Source organism: Lagenorhynchus albirostris, chromosome 2, assembly GCF_949774975.1.
Source record: "Lagenorhynchus albirostris chromosome 2, mLagAlb1.1, whole genome shotgun sequence".
NCBI lineage: Eukaryota > Metazoa > Chordata > Mammalia > Artiodactyla > Delphinidae > Lagenorhynchus > Lagenorhynchus albirostris.
In genome coordinates this window covers 105,220,598-105,234,525 of record NC_083096.1, presented here as the reverse complement: position 1 = coordinate 105,234,525, position 13,928 = coordinate 105,220,598, and the positions used below count along the sequence as shown (strand labels likewise).

General features: G+C 39.9%; 1 protein-coding gene across 6 annotated transcripts in view; it reads left to right on the top strand.

Moving 5' to 3' along the window:
- The window catches only part of RPAP2 (RNA polymerase II associated protein 2), an 81,852-nt gene extending 68,268 nt beyond the window's left edge, over nt 1-13,584 (top strand). Inside the window, exons 12-14 of one of the 6 annotated variants that reach the window (XR_009538880.1) lie at nt 9,105-9,254; nt 9,489-9,727; nt 12,854-13,584. Coding sequence is in view for 2 of the 6 variants with exons in the window: in XM_060139571.1 (XP_059995554.1) it covers nt 9,105-9,246 (142 nt within the window). In the remaining 4 variants the exon portion in view is untranslated. Of the gene's footprint in view, nt 1-9,104; nt 9,255-9,488; nt 9,728-11,480; nt 11,642-12,853 lie in introns of those variants that run through there. The other 5 variants (XR_009538879.1, XR_009538881.1, XR_009538882.1 and 2 more) reach the window with 5 other exon arrangements.
- Nucleotides 13,585-13,928: the final 344 nt, after the last annotated feature.

Genomic DNA, 13,928 nt, shown 5'->3' with positions numbered 1-13,928 from the left:
TTGCGCTCGTGACATTCACCTTCTTTTGGATGAGAAATAGGCAGTAAACAAGCAAACAAATAATAGAACTAAACAGTAGTAAGGACTATGAGACAAATAAAACAAAGTAGGTAGGTAGAGCGGGCGAAAGTGAGGATAGATTTCAGGTGAGAGAGGTGACATTTAAACAAAACTGAATTACATGAAGAAGTCCACCATGTAGAGATCTGGGGGAAGAGCACCCCCAGGAAAGAAAGCAGCCAGCCCTTAAGTGAGGACAAACTAAACCCTGGCATAATTGAGGCAAGGTTGGTCAGTTTGGCTGGAGTGGAGTGAGCCAGGGAAAGTTCTCTCTCCACCTGGTAGATTTTATGAGATATTGTTGGTTTTGTTAAGCCTCTTCCATACTGAAGTGATTCAGTGTACAGGAGATCTTTCACAGACCAGACTTTGAGTATCCTAGAGCCAAGTGGTTCCTTTGGATTTCTCATCTCCTATTTTAATAACTCCCATCATCAGACTTATAGTATATAAAACATTATATTAGTGACTGAGTTATTCACTTTAAATTAAAGTTGGTACATAATAATCTTCTAGTATAAGTGTTGGCAAACTTTCTGTAAAGGGCCAAATTATAAATATTTTCAGCTTTGCTGTCCCTACAGTCCCAACTACTCGACTCTGCTGTTGTAGCACAAAAGCAGCTGTAGAATACATAAATAAATGGGCATGGCTGTTTTTCAGTTTATTTACAAAAGTAAATTATTTACAAAAGCAGCAAGCCAGATTTGGCCCACAGACCATAGTTTGTCCAGGACCTCTTGTAGTACACTGAGAAGTGTTAGTATGGGGTAGCAGCAGTTTCAGTTCTATAATCATTCACCAAATTATGTATTAAGAGAACAAGCCTGTGAGGAATACAAGATGGATGAGTAAAATGTGATCCCAGTCTTCCACCTTTCTGCTTGGTGCGAAAAATATATACAGCCAACAATATATACTTTCATATTATTTGAAATATTTATGAAAATATTCATGTGATAGAAACAAGGAAAATAAAAGGCCCAAAGAAACTTGATTCCTCCTATAAGTAGTTATTAAAGCAAGAGAGTGACTTAATCAGATCTGTGAGAGAGGATTGTGGTGGCAATGTGGAGAGTGGACTGGAGTGGGAGACCACTTAGGCTATAGCTATGGTAGTCCAAGGAGATGATGCATCTGAATTAGGACAGGGACAGTGAGAGTGGGGGAGATGAAATGGATTCAAGAAGCACCTCAGAGGAGAATCAGCAGGACTTGGTAACTGACTGAACAAAGAACATTAAGGGTTAAGATTTAAAGATGACTGAGGTTTCTAATACTAGAAGGTTTTGATGAAAATGAGAGCTCAGAATTTCAGGGTTGAACATAATGTATTTGAGGTACCTTTTGGACATCGAAGTGGAGAAAAATCCCAAGAGAGAACTTAAAGATTTGGATCACTGATAATCAGAGCCATGAGATGGGATGTAGTGCAGAAGAGGGTCAATATGAAACCATAGGTAAGACCTATCATTATTAATGGGCTGATAAAAAAAAGAAATGCCAACAAGAGAGATCATAAAGATTCAGTAGGAGGAGGAGGAGAACTGTGAAAGTTCCTGAAAAGCCAAAGAAGGAGAATTCTAGGAAAGGAGGAAATGATTGAGGACATCAAGTACTGCAGTCAGCCGGAAAAAGAACTAAGATGAGGCTTTCAGAGTGGCAATTAAGAGACCATAATTGACCATGTAAAGAATAGTTCCAGTAATAAGTCTTTGTTCATTTGTCCTTGGGCCTGGTTCTAAGCACACGTAGACTACGTTGCTTAGTGCTTTGTGCTTTCCAAAGCCCTCTTCCATGGTCACTGCTAACAAAAGCAGATTCTGCACAGAGCCCTGTCTCCAAGCTCAGTGTAGTGCTCCTCACACCCCAGATAGGTCCTCACACCCCATTCAGCCGATGATACCTATCATTAGGGTGGCATGTACCCTAAAAAGAATCCTTGCAGTTTATTAGTAGCATCTTTGGCAGTGGCAACAGCCAACTCTTATCATTGACAAAAACCATAACAGTCTGATAAAAAGTTACAATCTTGCCTCAGATTCATCTGTGCAAATAGGCACAGAAGCCTCTTGCTACAGAGATGACATGGAAATTCAGCAGATGTCCAGTAAGCAGTCAGTCTGGTAGAGTGGGCAGGTAGCCAGTTGCTATTAAGTAATAAAACATGTTAAAGTAGATGAGTCAAGGAATCTGGAAAACAGAGATTATATATAGCCCTTATTCAACTTTAAATGTAAATTACTTTGGAGATAAAAGCAAATCATAATTCTTTTGAAAGAATCATTCATAAAATTATATTTTCAGGGTTTAGCATCTTTCTTGACATATTATGACTTTATAACTTGTCAAAACCGTCCTTTTCTTTTTGTATTAGCCTAGTTTCTAGGGAGGATATGTTAAAAAGAAAAACACAATTTTTACATGACTCCCCAAAAGTAACCCACTGGATTACTAATGTTTAGAGGTGCACAGGAACTATTAGAGTATTTATTTATTTATACCTCAGCTTATTCCAAAAAGGATTTAAGTCAACTTAAAATTTTTAGAAAGCTAACATATTTCTTATGATCATTACATTCTGTGTTAGGAACTGGGGGGTGGGGAAGAAGTCTTTTCAGTTAAAGATTGAAGGAGAAACACAAGGGAATAAGTAAGGTTAAAGGAAATCTCATTGGCTAACTTTCCAGGAGTATAATTATGCAACAACTCTTAGGGCTCAAGTGTTAAGAGCAGTCAGGAAATCCTGGCTCCAGATGCCTAAGGATTGCTATCTATCTGCTTGATGACTTGCTGCAGAAATCCCCAGGTCCCAAACTGCTATTCCTGTCTCCTAACAGACACCAGACCTTGCGTGATTTCTCTGTTAGCATTTCCTTCTGCCTGCCAGCTACTAGCTATTTTTATATTTGTAGTCCTGTAGTTCTCAAAAGCAAATTTAAAACGTTCTGTTTCGGGCTTCCCTGGTGGCGCAGTGGTTGAGAGTCCGCCTGCCGATGCAGGGGACGCGGGTTCGTGCTCCGGTCCAGGAAGATCCCACATGCCGCGGAGCGCTGGGCCCCATGAGCCGCAGAGCGCTGGGCCCGTGAGCCGTGGCAGCGGCCGCAGAGCCTGCGCGTCCGGAGCCTGTGCTCCGCAATGGGAAAAGCCACAACAGTAAGAGGCTCGCGTACCGCAAAAAAAAAAAAAAAAAAAAATTCTGTTTCTTCTGCATGTTCATTGAGGGCACAGTATACATCAATCAGGCAAGTAAAGATTAAATTTATATAGTGTTCTATAGATTAAAGATTAAATTTATGTAGTGTTTATGTAGTGTTCTACAAAGAATGAAAGCTATAGCCTACAAAGTATGAAAGCTTGCATATTAGCCAAGAGCATGGGCTTTTTGAGATAAGCTGCCTGGGTTCAAAGGCCTGACCTGCTGCTTACTATCTTTGTGACCTTGGGGAAGGCACTTCCATTTTTTGTGCCTTTCTTTCCTCATAAAATGGGAACAGTACTATATCCCCCAGCATCATTGTGCAGTTAAAGGAGATAATTCATGCTTAGAACAAGTACATAGTAAAACTCCAAGGTAGCACATGGTAACTGGTATTAAAATCATTATTATAGGGGCTTCCCTGGTGGCGCAGTGGTTGAGAGTCTGCCTGCCGATGCAGGGAACATGGGTTCGTGCCCTGGTCCGGGAAGATCCCACATGCCGCGGAGCGGCTGGGCCCGTGAGCCATGGCCGCTGAGCCTGCGCGTCCGGAGCCTGTGCTCCGCAACGGGAGAGGCCACAACAGTGAGAGGCCCGCATACCGCAAAAAAAAAAAAAAAAATCATTATTATAATTGATCTTTTAAAAACCTGTTTACAGTATCCTACTTGACTTTTGTAATAATAACTTCTAAGGAACTTAAGTATTATTAGCCCTATTTTATAGATAGACCCTAAGGCTTTGATATTCAACTTGCCAGAAATCATAAGTGGTTGCTCAGAGCCCTATTTTGAGTAGTCTCAAAACAGGTCCAAGCTCATTAAGAAAAGAATGATTGATTCACAGTATTTGTCATGGGCTCACGAGCGAGATTGCACTGTTGCTTTCCTTTTTCTTTTCACTCCTAGCTAGTTTCTCATTAACCCTAATTTTTCTTTATGAACAGAGCTTTTGGGTAAATTTGAACATATCTTACAATAAAGTTATTATAGAATAATGTTAGCTTTATAAGTTTGCTAGAGAAGTATCACTATTCCCAAGCCATTTTTCTTTTTTTTTTTTATGAATTTATTTATTTAGTTTTGGCTGTGTTGGGTCTTTGTTGCTTCACGTGGGCTTTTCTCTAGTTGCGGGGAGTGGGGGCTACTCTTTGTTGCGGTGCACATGCTTCTCATTGCAGTGGCTTCTCTTGTCTCGGAGCACAGGCTCCAGGTACTCAGGCTTCAGTAGTTGCAGCACGCAGGCAGGCTCAGTAGTCATGGTTCACGGGCTGTAGGGCACAGGCTCAGTAGTTGTGGTGTACGGGCTTAGTTGCTCCACCGCATGTGGGATCTTACCGGACCAGGGCTCAAACCCATGCCCCCTGCATTGGCAGGTGGATTCTTAAACACTGCGCCCCCAGGGAAGTCCCCCAAAATATTTTCTACCTAGGGTAATTGATAGAACAATTCTCTTACAAACTTTTTATCTACAATGCTTTTAATTTTCTGCTTTCATTAGGCACACAGGTTGAGAAATCTAGTAGTCACCATTGATTTCTAATTTGAGGGTTAAGTTTTAAACATACTAATGGCACTTTGAGAAGTAATTGAGAAAACTTTGTTTTCATATATGAGCCAAACAGTAGTCTCCTTGATAATTGGAGAAATTGTTTTGGATATGTCATATAATTACCATTTTTAAAAAACACAAAAACTAGTTTTCTATGGAGCTGACAGCTGATCTGAAGAAAAAGAAATAAATACAAATTGGAAAAGAAGAAGTAAAACTGTCACTGTTTGCAGATGACATGATACTATACATAGAGAATCCTAAAGATGCCACCAGAAAACTACTAGAGCTAATCAACGAATTTGGTAAAGTTGCAGGATACAAAATTAATGCACAGAAATCTCTTGCATTCCTATACACTAATGATGAAAAATCTGAAAGAGAAATTAAGGAAACACTCCCATTTACCACTGCAACAAAAAGAATAAAATATCTAGGAATAAACCTACCTAGGGAGACAAAAGACCTGCGTGCAGAAAACTATAAAACACTGATGAAAGAAATTAAAGATGATACCAACAGATGGAGAGATATACCATGTTCTTGGATTGGAAGAATCAATATTGTGAAAATGACTGTACTACCCAAAGCAATCTACAGATTCAATGCAATCCCTATCAAATTACCAATGGCGTTTTTTACAGAACTAGAACAAAAAATCTTAAAATTTGTATGGAGACACAAAAGACCCTAAATAGCCAGAGCACTCTTGAGGGAAAAAAACGGAGCTGGAGGAATCAGACTCCCTGACTTTAGACTATAATACAAAGCTACAGTAATCAAGACAATATGGTACTGGCACAAAAACAGAAACATAGATCAATGGAACAAGGTAGAAAGCCCAGAGATAAACCCATGCACCTGTGGTCAACTACTCTATGACAAAGGAGGCAAGGATATACAATGGAGAAAAGACAGTCTCTTCAATAAGTGGTGCTGGGAAAACTGGACAGCTACATGTAAAAGAATGAAATTACAACATTCCCTAACAAACACCATACACAAAAATAAACTCAAAATGGATTAGAGACCTAAATGTAAGACCAGACACTATAAAACTCTTAGAGGAAAACATAGGAAGAACACTCTTTGACATAAATCACAGCAAGATCTTTTTTCACCCACCTCCTAGAGTAATGGAAATAAAAACAAAAATAAACAAATGGGACCTAATGAAACTTCAAAGCTTTTGCACAGCAAAGGAAACCATAAACAAGACGAAAAGACAACCCTCAGAATGGGAGAAAATATTTGCAAATGAATCAACAAAGGATTAATCTCCAAAATATATAAACAGCTCATGCAGCTCAATATTAAAAAAACAAACAACCCAATCCAAAAATGGGCAGAAGACCTAAATAGACATTTCTCCAAAGAAGACATACAGATGGCCAAGAAGCACATGAAAACCTACTCAACATCACTAATTATTAAAGAAATGCAAAACAAAACTACAATCAGGTATCACCTCACACCAGTTAGAATGGGCATCATCAGAAAAATCTACAAACAACAAATGCTGGAGAGGGTGTGGAGAAAAGGGAACCCTCTTGCACTGTTGGTGGGAATGTAAATTGATACAGCCACTATGGAGAACAGTATGGAGGTTCTTTAAAAAACTAAAAATAGAATTACCATATGATCCAGCAATCCCATTACTGGGCATATACCCAGAGAAAACCATAATTCAAAAAGACACATGCAGGGCTTCCCTGGTGGCGCAGTGGTTGAGAGTCCGCCTGCTGATGCAGGGGACACGGGTTCATGCCCCGGTCCGGGAGGATCCCACATGTCGCGGAGCGGCTGGGCCTGTGAGCCATGGCCGCTGAGCCTGCGCGTCCGGAGCCTGTGCTCTGCAACGGGAGAGGCCACAATAGTGAGAGGCCCGCATACCGGAAAAAAAAAAAAAGACACATGCACCCCAATGTTCATTGCAGCACTTTTTACAGTGGCCAGGTCATGGAAGCAACCTACATGCCCATCGACAGATGAATGGATAAAGAAGATGTGGTACATATATACAATGGAATATTACTCAGCCATAAAAAGGAACAAAATTGAGTCATTTGTTGAGACGTGGATGGATCTAGAGACTATCTTACAGAGTCTGACAGTTGTTTTTCTCTTTCTGAAGTAAGTCAGAAAGAGAAAAGTATCGTACATTAATGCATGTAGGTGGAACCTAGAAAAATGGTACAGATGAACTGGTTTGCAGGGCAGAAGTTGACACACAGAAGTAGAGAACAAACGTATGGACACCAAGGGGGGAAAGTGGCGGGGGGTGGGGGGGGTGCTGAATGGGGTGATTGGGATTGACATGTGTATACTAATGTGTATAAAATGGATGACTAATAAGAACCTGCTGTATAAAAAAATAAAATTCAAAAACTAAAAAAAAAACACACAAAAACTAGATTTCTGTGGAGCTGACATCTGATCTGACTGCTCTGACTTCTTGTTTTTAGCCAGTGCTATCCCATCCCCAGTATCTTTGGTCTTACTGTGGGGAAGCAGCAACTTGATGTTTTAATGTTGACATCACCTAAGTATGAGAAAAGCCAACAGAGTTGACTTCTGGGTTCCACTTTCTCCGCAGGAAAATGCCTCAGGAAAAGCTGGCCACAACTGCCTATAAGTTCACCCAAGTACACAGCTTGAGCTTGGCATTAGAAGACTTAATCCTAAATAAGGATTAATCCTAAATAAGTCTTAGTCCTATTTTCAAGTATAAAATACCTTTGGAGAATACTTGCAGACAAAGCTCATATGAGAACCTGGTACTCCATCCGCTGGCTGTAAAGAAACAGAGGAGAGGTGGGGAAGGAATAAGTGGTTTTCTTGGGTAGAACTCTAGATTTCACTGGACTATTAGAGTTACCTAGTCTCCAATTCTTGCTAAAATACCTTCAGGAATATAGAGAATCTACCACCTCCTCAGAGTCTAGGGCATCTTCGGACAATTCTAACAAAATTTTCCTTTTATTTCTGTTTTCTGTATGAGATGGCTAATAAGCAAGGAAGAAATCTGTCTCAGAAAATAACATTTCTCATTCTACACTCACTACTGTGGAATTGTTCTGCTCTGATTTCTTGAGCATTACTGATTTAAATCAGGGTTATTTTATTTATATTTGATGTGCCCACTGGCAACGACCAAGGTTAAATAAGCATATGTAAGAGGTTTGTGTGGGAAGTATAGACTATTTGGGGAAAAAAGAATTTTCTTCCAAAAACCTTTCCAGAATGTTCTTGCAAAGGCTCTGTGAAGCATGCTCTCTGGAGATACAAAAACTTATGAAAAGGAATGGTCTGCACAGTTTGTGATTAGATATTGTTCACTTTTTAAAAATCATGTTTACTAATCACATTCAGTGAAAATTACTTTTAAGAATCTATTATGGGCTTTCTTGGTGGCGCAGTGGTTGAGAGTCCACCTGCCGATGCCGGGGACACGGGTTCGTGCCCCGGTCCAGGAAGATCCCACATGCTGCGGAGCAGCTAAGCCTGTGCGCCACAACTACTGAGCCTGTGCTGCTGAACCCATGTGCCACAACTACTGAAGCCCATGCACCTAGAGCCCATGCTCCACAACAAGAGAAGCCACCGCAATGAGAAGCCCGCACACCGCAGCAAAGAGTAGCCCCGCTCACCACAACTAGAGAAAGCCGGCACATGGCAACGAAGATCAAACACAGCCAAAAGTAAATAAATAAATGTAAAAAAAAATAATCTATTATATGTAATCAGTCTTTAAGGATATTTACTGGAAATGGTTAGAGAAGAAAGCATTGTGTTCCTTGTGAAATTTGTATTAAGTGCCTTTTAAGATGTAATTCATGTTTAGTGTTACAAAAATAAAAATGTTAAGGTTTCATCCAAAAGGTAATCTTGTTCATTGTCTTTTTTTTTCAGGTGATATAATCTAAACAGTTGATATAAATTTTTTTTTAAAGCAGTTCTCACCTCTAAGCTTCTCTACACAACCTCCTTTCACCATGTGGAAAGACTTCATTAATTTTCTTTTCTGGGCAGAATTTTGGTAGTTTTTGCTGGCATAATGAACATGTTTTGGATTAAGGCTTTTAGGCTTCTTTCCTTATGTAACAATACGTTTGATTTTTCAGTCTTTTCCTGAGATTTCTCTTCAGCTTTAGTAAAGCCTTCTCTCTCTGGGAATTTTGTTAAATCAGATAGACTTCATTATCCTCACAGAAATCCCCTCTGCCATGTTAGAGACTGGAGCCCCTTAGTCCTTCCAATTTCATGGATATATTTAATATTTTTGGTGTTTCAGACTGACCTCAATTCTCGGCATTCAGAAGCATTCTCAGGAAAATGTAATGTTTACACAGTTTTTGACCACCCTGCTTGAAGAATTACACTTAAAGAATGAAGACCTTGAAAGTTTAACCATCATATTTAGAACCAGCTGTTAACCACAGTGGTGAGTTTCATTGTGTTTTACTTTAGTTTGTTGTTGTTGTTTTTTGTTTTTTTTCATTTGTTGCCTGTTTGGATTCTGTTTTCAAATTGGACATTTTAAAAATCAAGTAGAGACCTCCAGATGACTTCAGCTTGCTATGGTAGAACACAATATCCCTTAGTTCTCAGCTGCTCCAGTCATTTCCTGTCCACTCTTGTTACTTCATGCCCCATCTTTGTTTTTTTTCCTTTATAGGCTACTGTCCTATAACAGAACTTTATAGGTTCTGTTTCTTGCAATCCAGGAAACTCGTTGCTATCAGCTTCATACTCAAATCTAGACCATCCCATCCTGCATGTCCCATCTGATGTTTCTTCCCAGCAAGTAGCAGTTTACTTCAACCAAACTGCTGCAGTGATCTTTGAGAATATCCTCATCCTACTTCCCTCCTCAGCCCAGCCAATACCTTAGTCATCTCATGTGCAGATAAACAGGTGAATTTTCAAGTCTGGCTTTGTTGAATCCTGACCTTGCTCCCAGATACATAAGCCCTCTTCTACTATCCCAAATTTTTGCTTCTTTTTAAGAACTACCCCCCCTCAAAAAGAAAAAACTGCCCATCAGAATGTCCCCTCCCTGATTCTGCCTTAATCACAACTTTCCATCTCTTCCTCCCTTTACTTCTTACTTCACATACTCTGAAGTGCTCAGATAGGTATTGATTTAATGTTACGATTAACAAAATTCATTCTGAACTACAAATGCGATCCTCTTAAGGAGGATTTCCTCTTTTTTAACTTTCAGTTATTCTTTAAATTATAAAAGCAATACAAGCTTGTTGTAAAAATTAAACAGTACAGAATTGCATGTATAATTTTAAAAAGCAAAATTCCCAGGCTTCCTTGGTGGTGCAGTGGTTGGGAGTCCGCCTGCTGATGCAGGGGACATGGGTTTGTGCCCCGGTCCGGAAGGATCCCACATGCCGTGGAGCGGCTGGGCCCGTGAGCGGTGGCTGATGAGCTTTCACTTCCGGAGCCTGTGCTCTGCAGCGGGAGAGGCCACAACAGTGAGAGGCCTGCGTACTGCAAAAAAAAAAACAAAATTCCCCCCTCACTTATGCCTCCAGTCCTGTCTCCTTCCCAGAAGTACACTACTGATCTATATCATTTTACATTTTATTATTTGAATATTTGTTTTAAAAAAACAGCTCTTCAAGTAAATCTGTAAATATACGACAAGGATATTTGAGAGCCATATTTGGCAGGCAAGAAAGAATGCCATCATCACTTTATTGAACCTGCTAGAGAATAGAAAATAAGGAATTAGCACTGTAACTGCCTCCAGACTTATACCTAGTGACCTTTTCATGCAACCCTGCTCCCCTGAGGACCCTGTAAAATAAAGGCTTTTACTTAGGCAGTGTGCTCAGGTTGGCCTGTGGAAGCACCAGTTCAAAGGCCCTTCTAAGAGTACAGTAAGTTTGGAGTTTTTTTGTTTTATTGACCTTCAGTTACAGAAGACTGAATTAATCATACCCCTCAGGGTTCACGACACCCTATCTCCATTGGTTGAAAGGTTGCTTTTCCAGATAGACTGAGAACAAAGAGCGCCTGCCTAACCAGAGGTCCTTCCAGACCTGCTTTAATGAATCAATTAAGGTATCAATTAAGAACCATTTTTAATTAGCATAGTTAATGCTTGTATATAAACAAATGGTGTTAAAGTACTTTTTGTTTTAAAGCTGAAAGTTCAAATTAGTCTTTTTTATGCAGTTCATCATTTTTTAACATATTTATTGGAGTATAAATGCTTTACAATGGTGTGTTAGTTTCTGCGCTATACATATAAATATATCTCCATATCTCCTCCCTCTTGCGTCTCCCTCCCACCCTCCCTATCCCACCCCTCTAGGTGGTCACAAAGCACCGAGCTGATCTCCCTGTGCCATGCGGCTACCTCCCACTAGCTATCTATTTTACATTTGGTAGTGTATATATGTCCATGCCACTCTCTCACTTTGTCCCAGCTTACCCTTCCCCCTCCCCGTGTCCTCAAGTCCATTCTCTACATCTGCATCTTTATTCCTGTCCTGCCCCGTGTTCTTCAGAACCACTTTTTTTTTAATATTCCATATATATGTGTTAGCATATGGTATTTGTTTTTCTCTTTTTGACTTACTTCACTCTGTATGACAGTCTCTAGGTCCATCCACCTCACTACAAATAACTCAATTTCATTTCTTTAAAGTACTTTTAAGGATCAAACCCACGCTGCAGCAGTGAAAGCACCGAGTCCTAACCACTGGACTGCCAGAGAATTCCCTAAACAATAGACGTTTTAAGTGGACTTAACAGTTGCCCTGTGATCATTGTTTTTTTTACATTGTTCATTTGTGTAAGTAATCAAAGGTAAATCTTTGCCCGGACTTTGTCAGTATTAAAAGGGACACTGAATGAATGAGGCCTTATTACATAATTTTCCATATGAGAAATGGAGATGGTTGTAAATAGGTAGATGGGTTTTTTTTGTTGTTGTTTGTATGATATTTGTAAACCATAAGTTCACAAAATTATTTGTGTATAATATGGCCTACCCTTTTCAAGATTAGATTACTAATAGCTAGGATATGTTAATATGCTTTCAGTTACAAATAACAGGGAAGAAAAAAAAAAAACCCAGCTCAAACTAGCTTTTCTTATGCTAGTATATTAATTATCTTTTGCAGCTTAAAAATTACTGTAAAATTTAGTGGCTTAAAACAAACTTTTTTTTTAATCTCAGTTTCTGTGAGTCGGGAATCTGGGCACAATTTGGCTTAGGGCCTCTGCCTCAGAGTCTCTCATGAGGTTGCAGTTAAGCTCTCTGACAGGGCTGCAATGTCATCTGAAGGCTCAGCTGGAGGAAGATTCCCTTCCAAGCTCACTCATGTGGTTATTGGCAGGATTTAGTTCCTCACAGGCTGTTGAATTCGGGGCCTCAGCTCCTCATTCTCTGTTGCCTAGAGACCTCTCTCAGTTCTTTGCCACGTGGGCCACTCCAGAGTGTGCCTTGCTGCTTGGCATGTTGCTTCCCTCAGAGTGAGCAAGTGAGATGAAACCCAAGATGAAAGCCACAGTCTTTTTGTAACTAATCTCAGAAGTAACATCCATCACTTTTTCTGTATTCCATGACTAGTTAGAAACTAATCACTGGACTCAGCCCATATTGAAGGTGAGTGGATTATATAAGGGGATGAATACCAGAAGGCAGAGTTCATTGGGTGTCATTTTAGAAGCTGTCTACTACAGATGGCAGAATCATTCAGCAGTTCCCAGCTTTACAGCATACCTCACTGTCCTACTGAGAGTCTTAAACTTTTCACACTAATTGAGGGCACTTCTGAACTAATCCATGTCATTCTAGCAAGGAATGGAGGAGAGAGAAGAGGATTTTCTAATTGACCTAGATTTATCAGGGCCTACCCCTCAAGCTGAATATGAAGCTGGGTTTATTCTACCCAACCCACTGTTGCTACATAATAGGGGAAAATGGAATGCATATTGGGGAGACAACACAGTGTTCCCCAAAACTGGTAAATATATTTTAGGTGTCTTATTCAGGTGTCCTTTTTTGTTTCACAGGTAATCCGTGAAGACCAAATAGATGAACTTACATTGACCATTTCTGGAATTCTAGCCACAATAATTGTACAGTTAGAGCTACTTATCAGTCACCACCGGACAGAGTGACTTCACCAGATAGAGGAGAACCATTATTCCAACAAGGATAAGCAAGTCCTTGCATCCTAGATAGAAGATATAGTATTTCTACTTATTTGAAAATGAAAGCTGAAATCTTAAGTTGAAACTTCAAGAAAATATAATGACCTGTTTCTTCTGGATTATTACAGCCATCATATCAGTTGACCAGAAAATTGAGAAAAGTCCCATTTTAGCCTCATAGTCCAACTCTGGATTCTAAAGAACAGTGAAGAATTAGGTCAATAAATAATACAATTTAGGGCCTCCCTGGTGGTGCTGTGGTTAAGAATCCACCTGCCAATGCAGGGGGCACAGGTTCGAGCCCTGGCCCAGGAGATCCCACACGGAGCAACTAAGATCCTGCGGAGCAACTAAGCCCGTGCACCACAACTACTGTGCCTGTGCGCTAGAGCCCGCATGCCACAACTACTGAAGCCCGAGTGCCTAGAGCCTGTGCTCCACAACAAGAGAAGCCACCGCAGTAAGCCCATGCACCACAAAGAAGAGTAGCCCCTGCTCACCACAACTAGACAAAGCCCGCAGGCAGCAATGAAGACCCAACACAGCCAAAAATAAATAATTTATAAAAATAAATACAATTTAAGATGAAACCTTTTGGAAGTCTAGTCTTTATTCTTTTAAAGAAGCTGGCTATGCTATAAAGTGGTCCTGAGCAATGTACATCTGAAACTTACATAATAGAAAAAGAAAAACATTAAGAAATTGACAAACCACAGACTGGGATAAAATATTTTCAAATCATACTTGATAAATGACATCCAGATTACATATTCTTAAAACTCAAAAATACGGCAACTCAATTTTTAAGTGGGCAGAAATGCGAATAGACATTTCAGAAAGAAGACATCCAAATGGCTTGGCATATGAAAAGATGCTCAACATCACTAGTTGTTAGGGAAATGCAAGTAAAAACCAAAATTAGATACCACTTCAC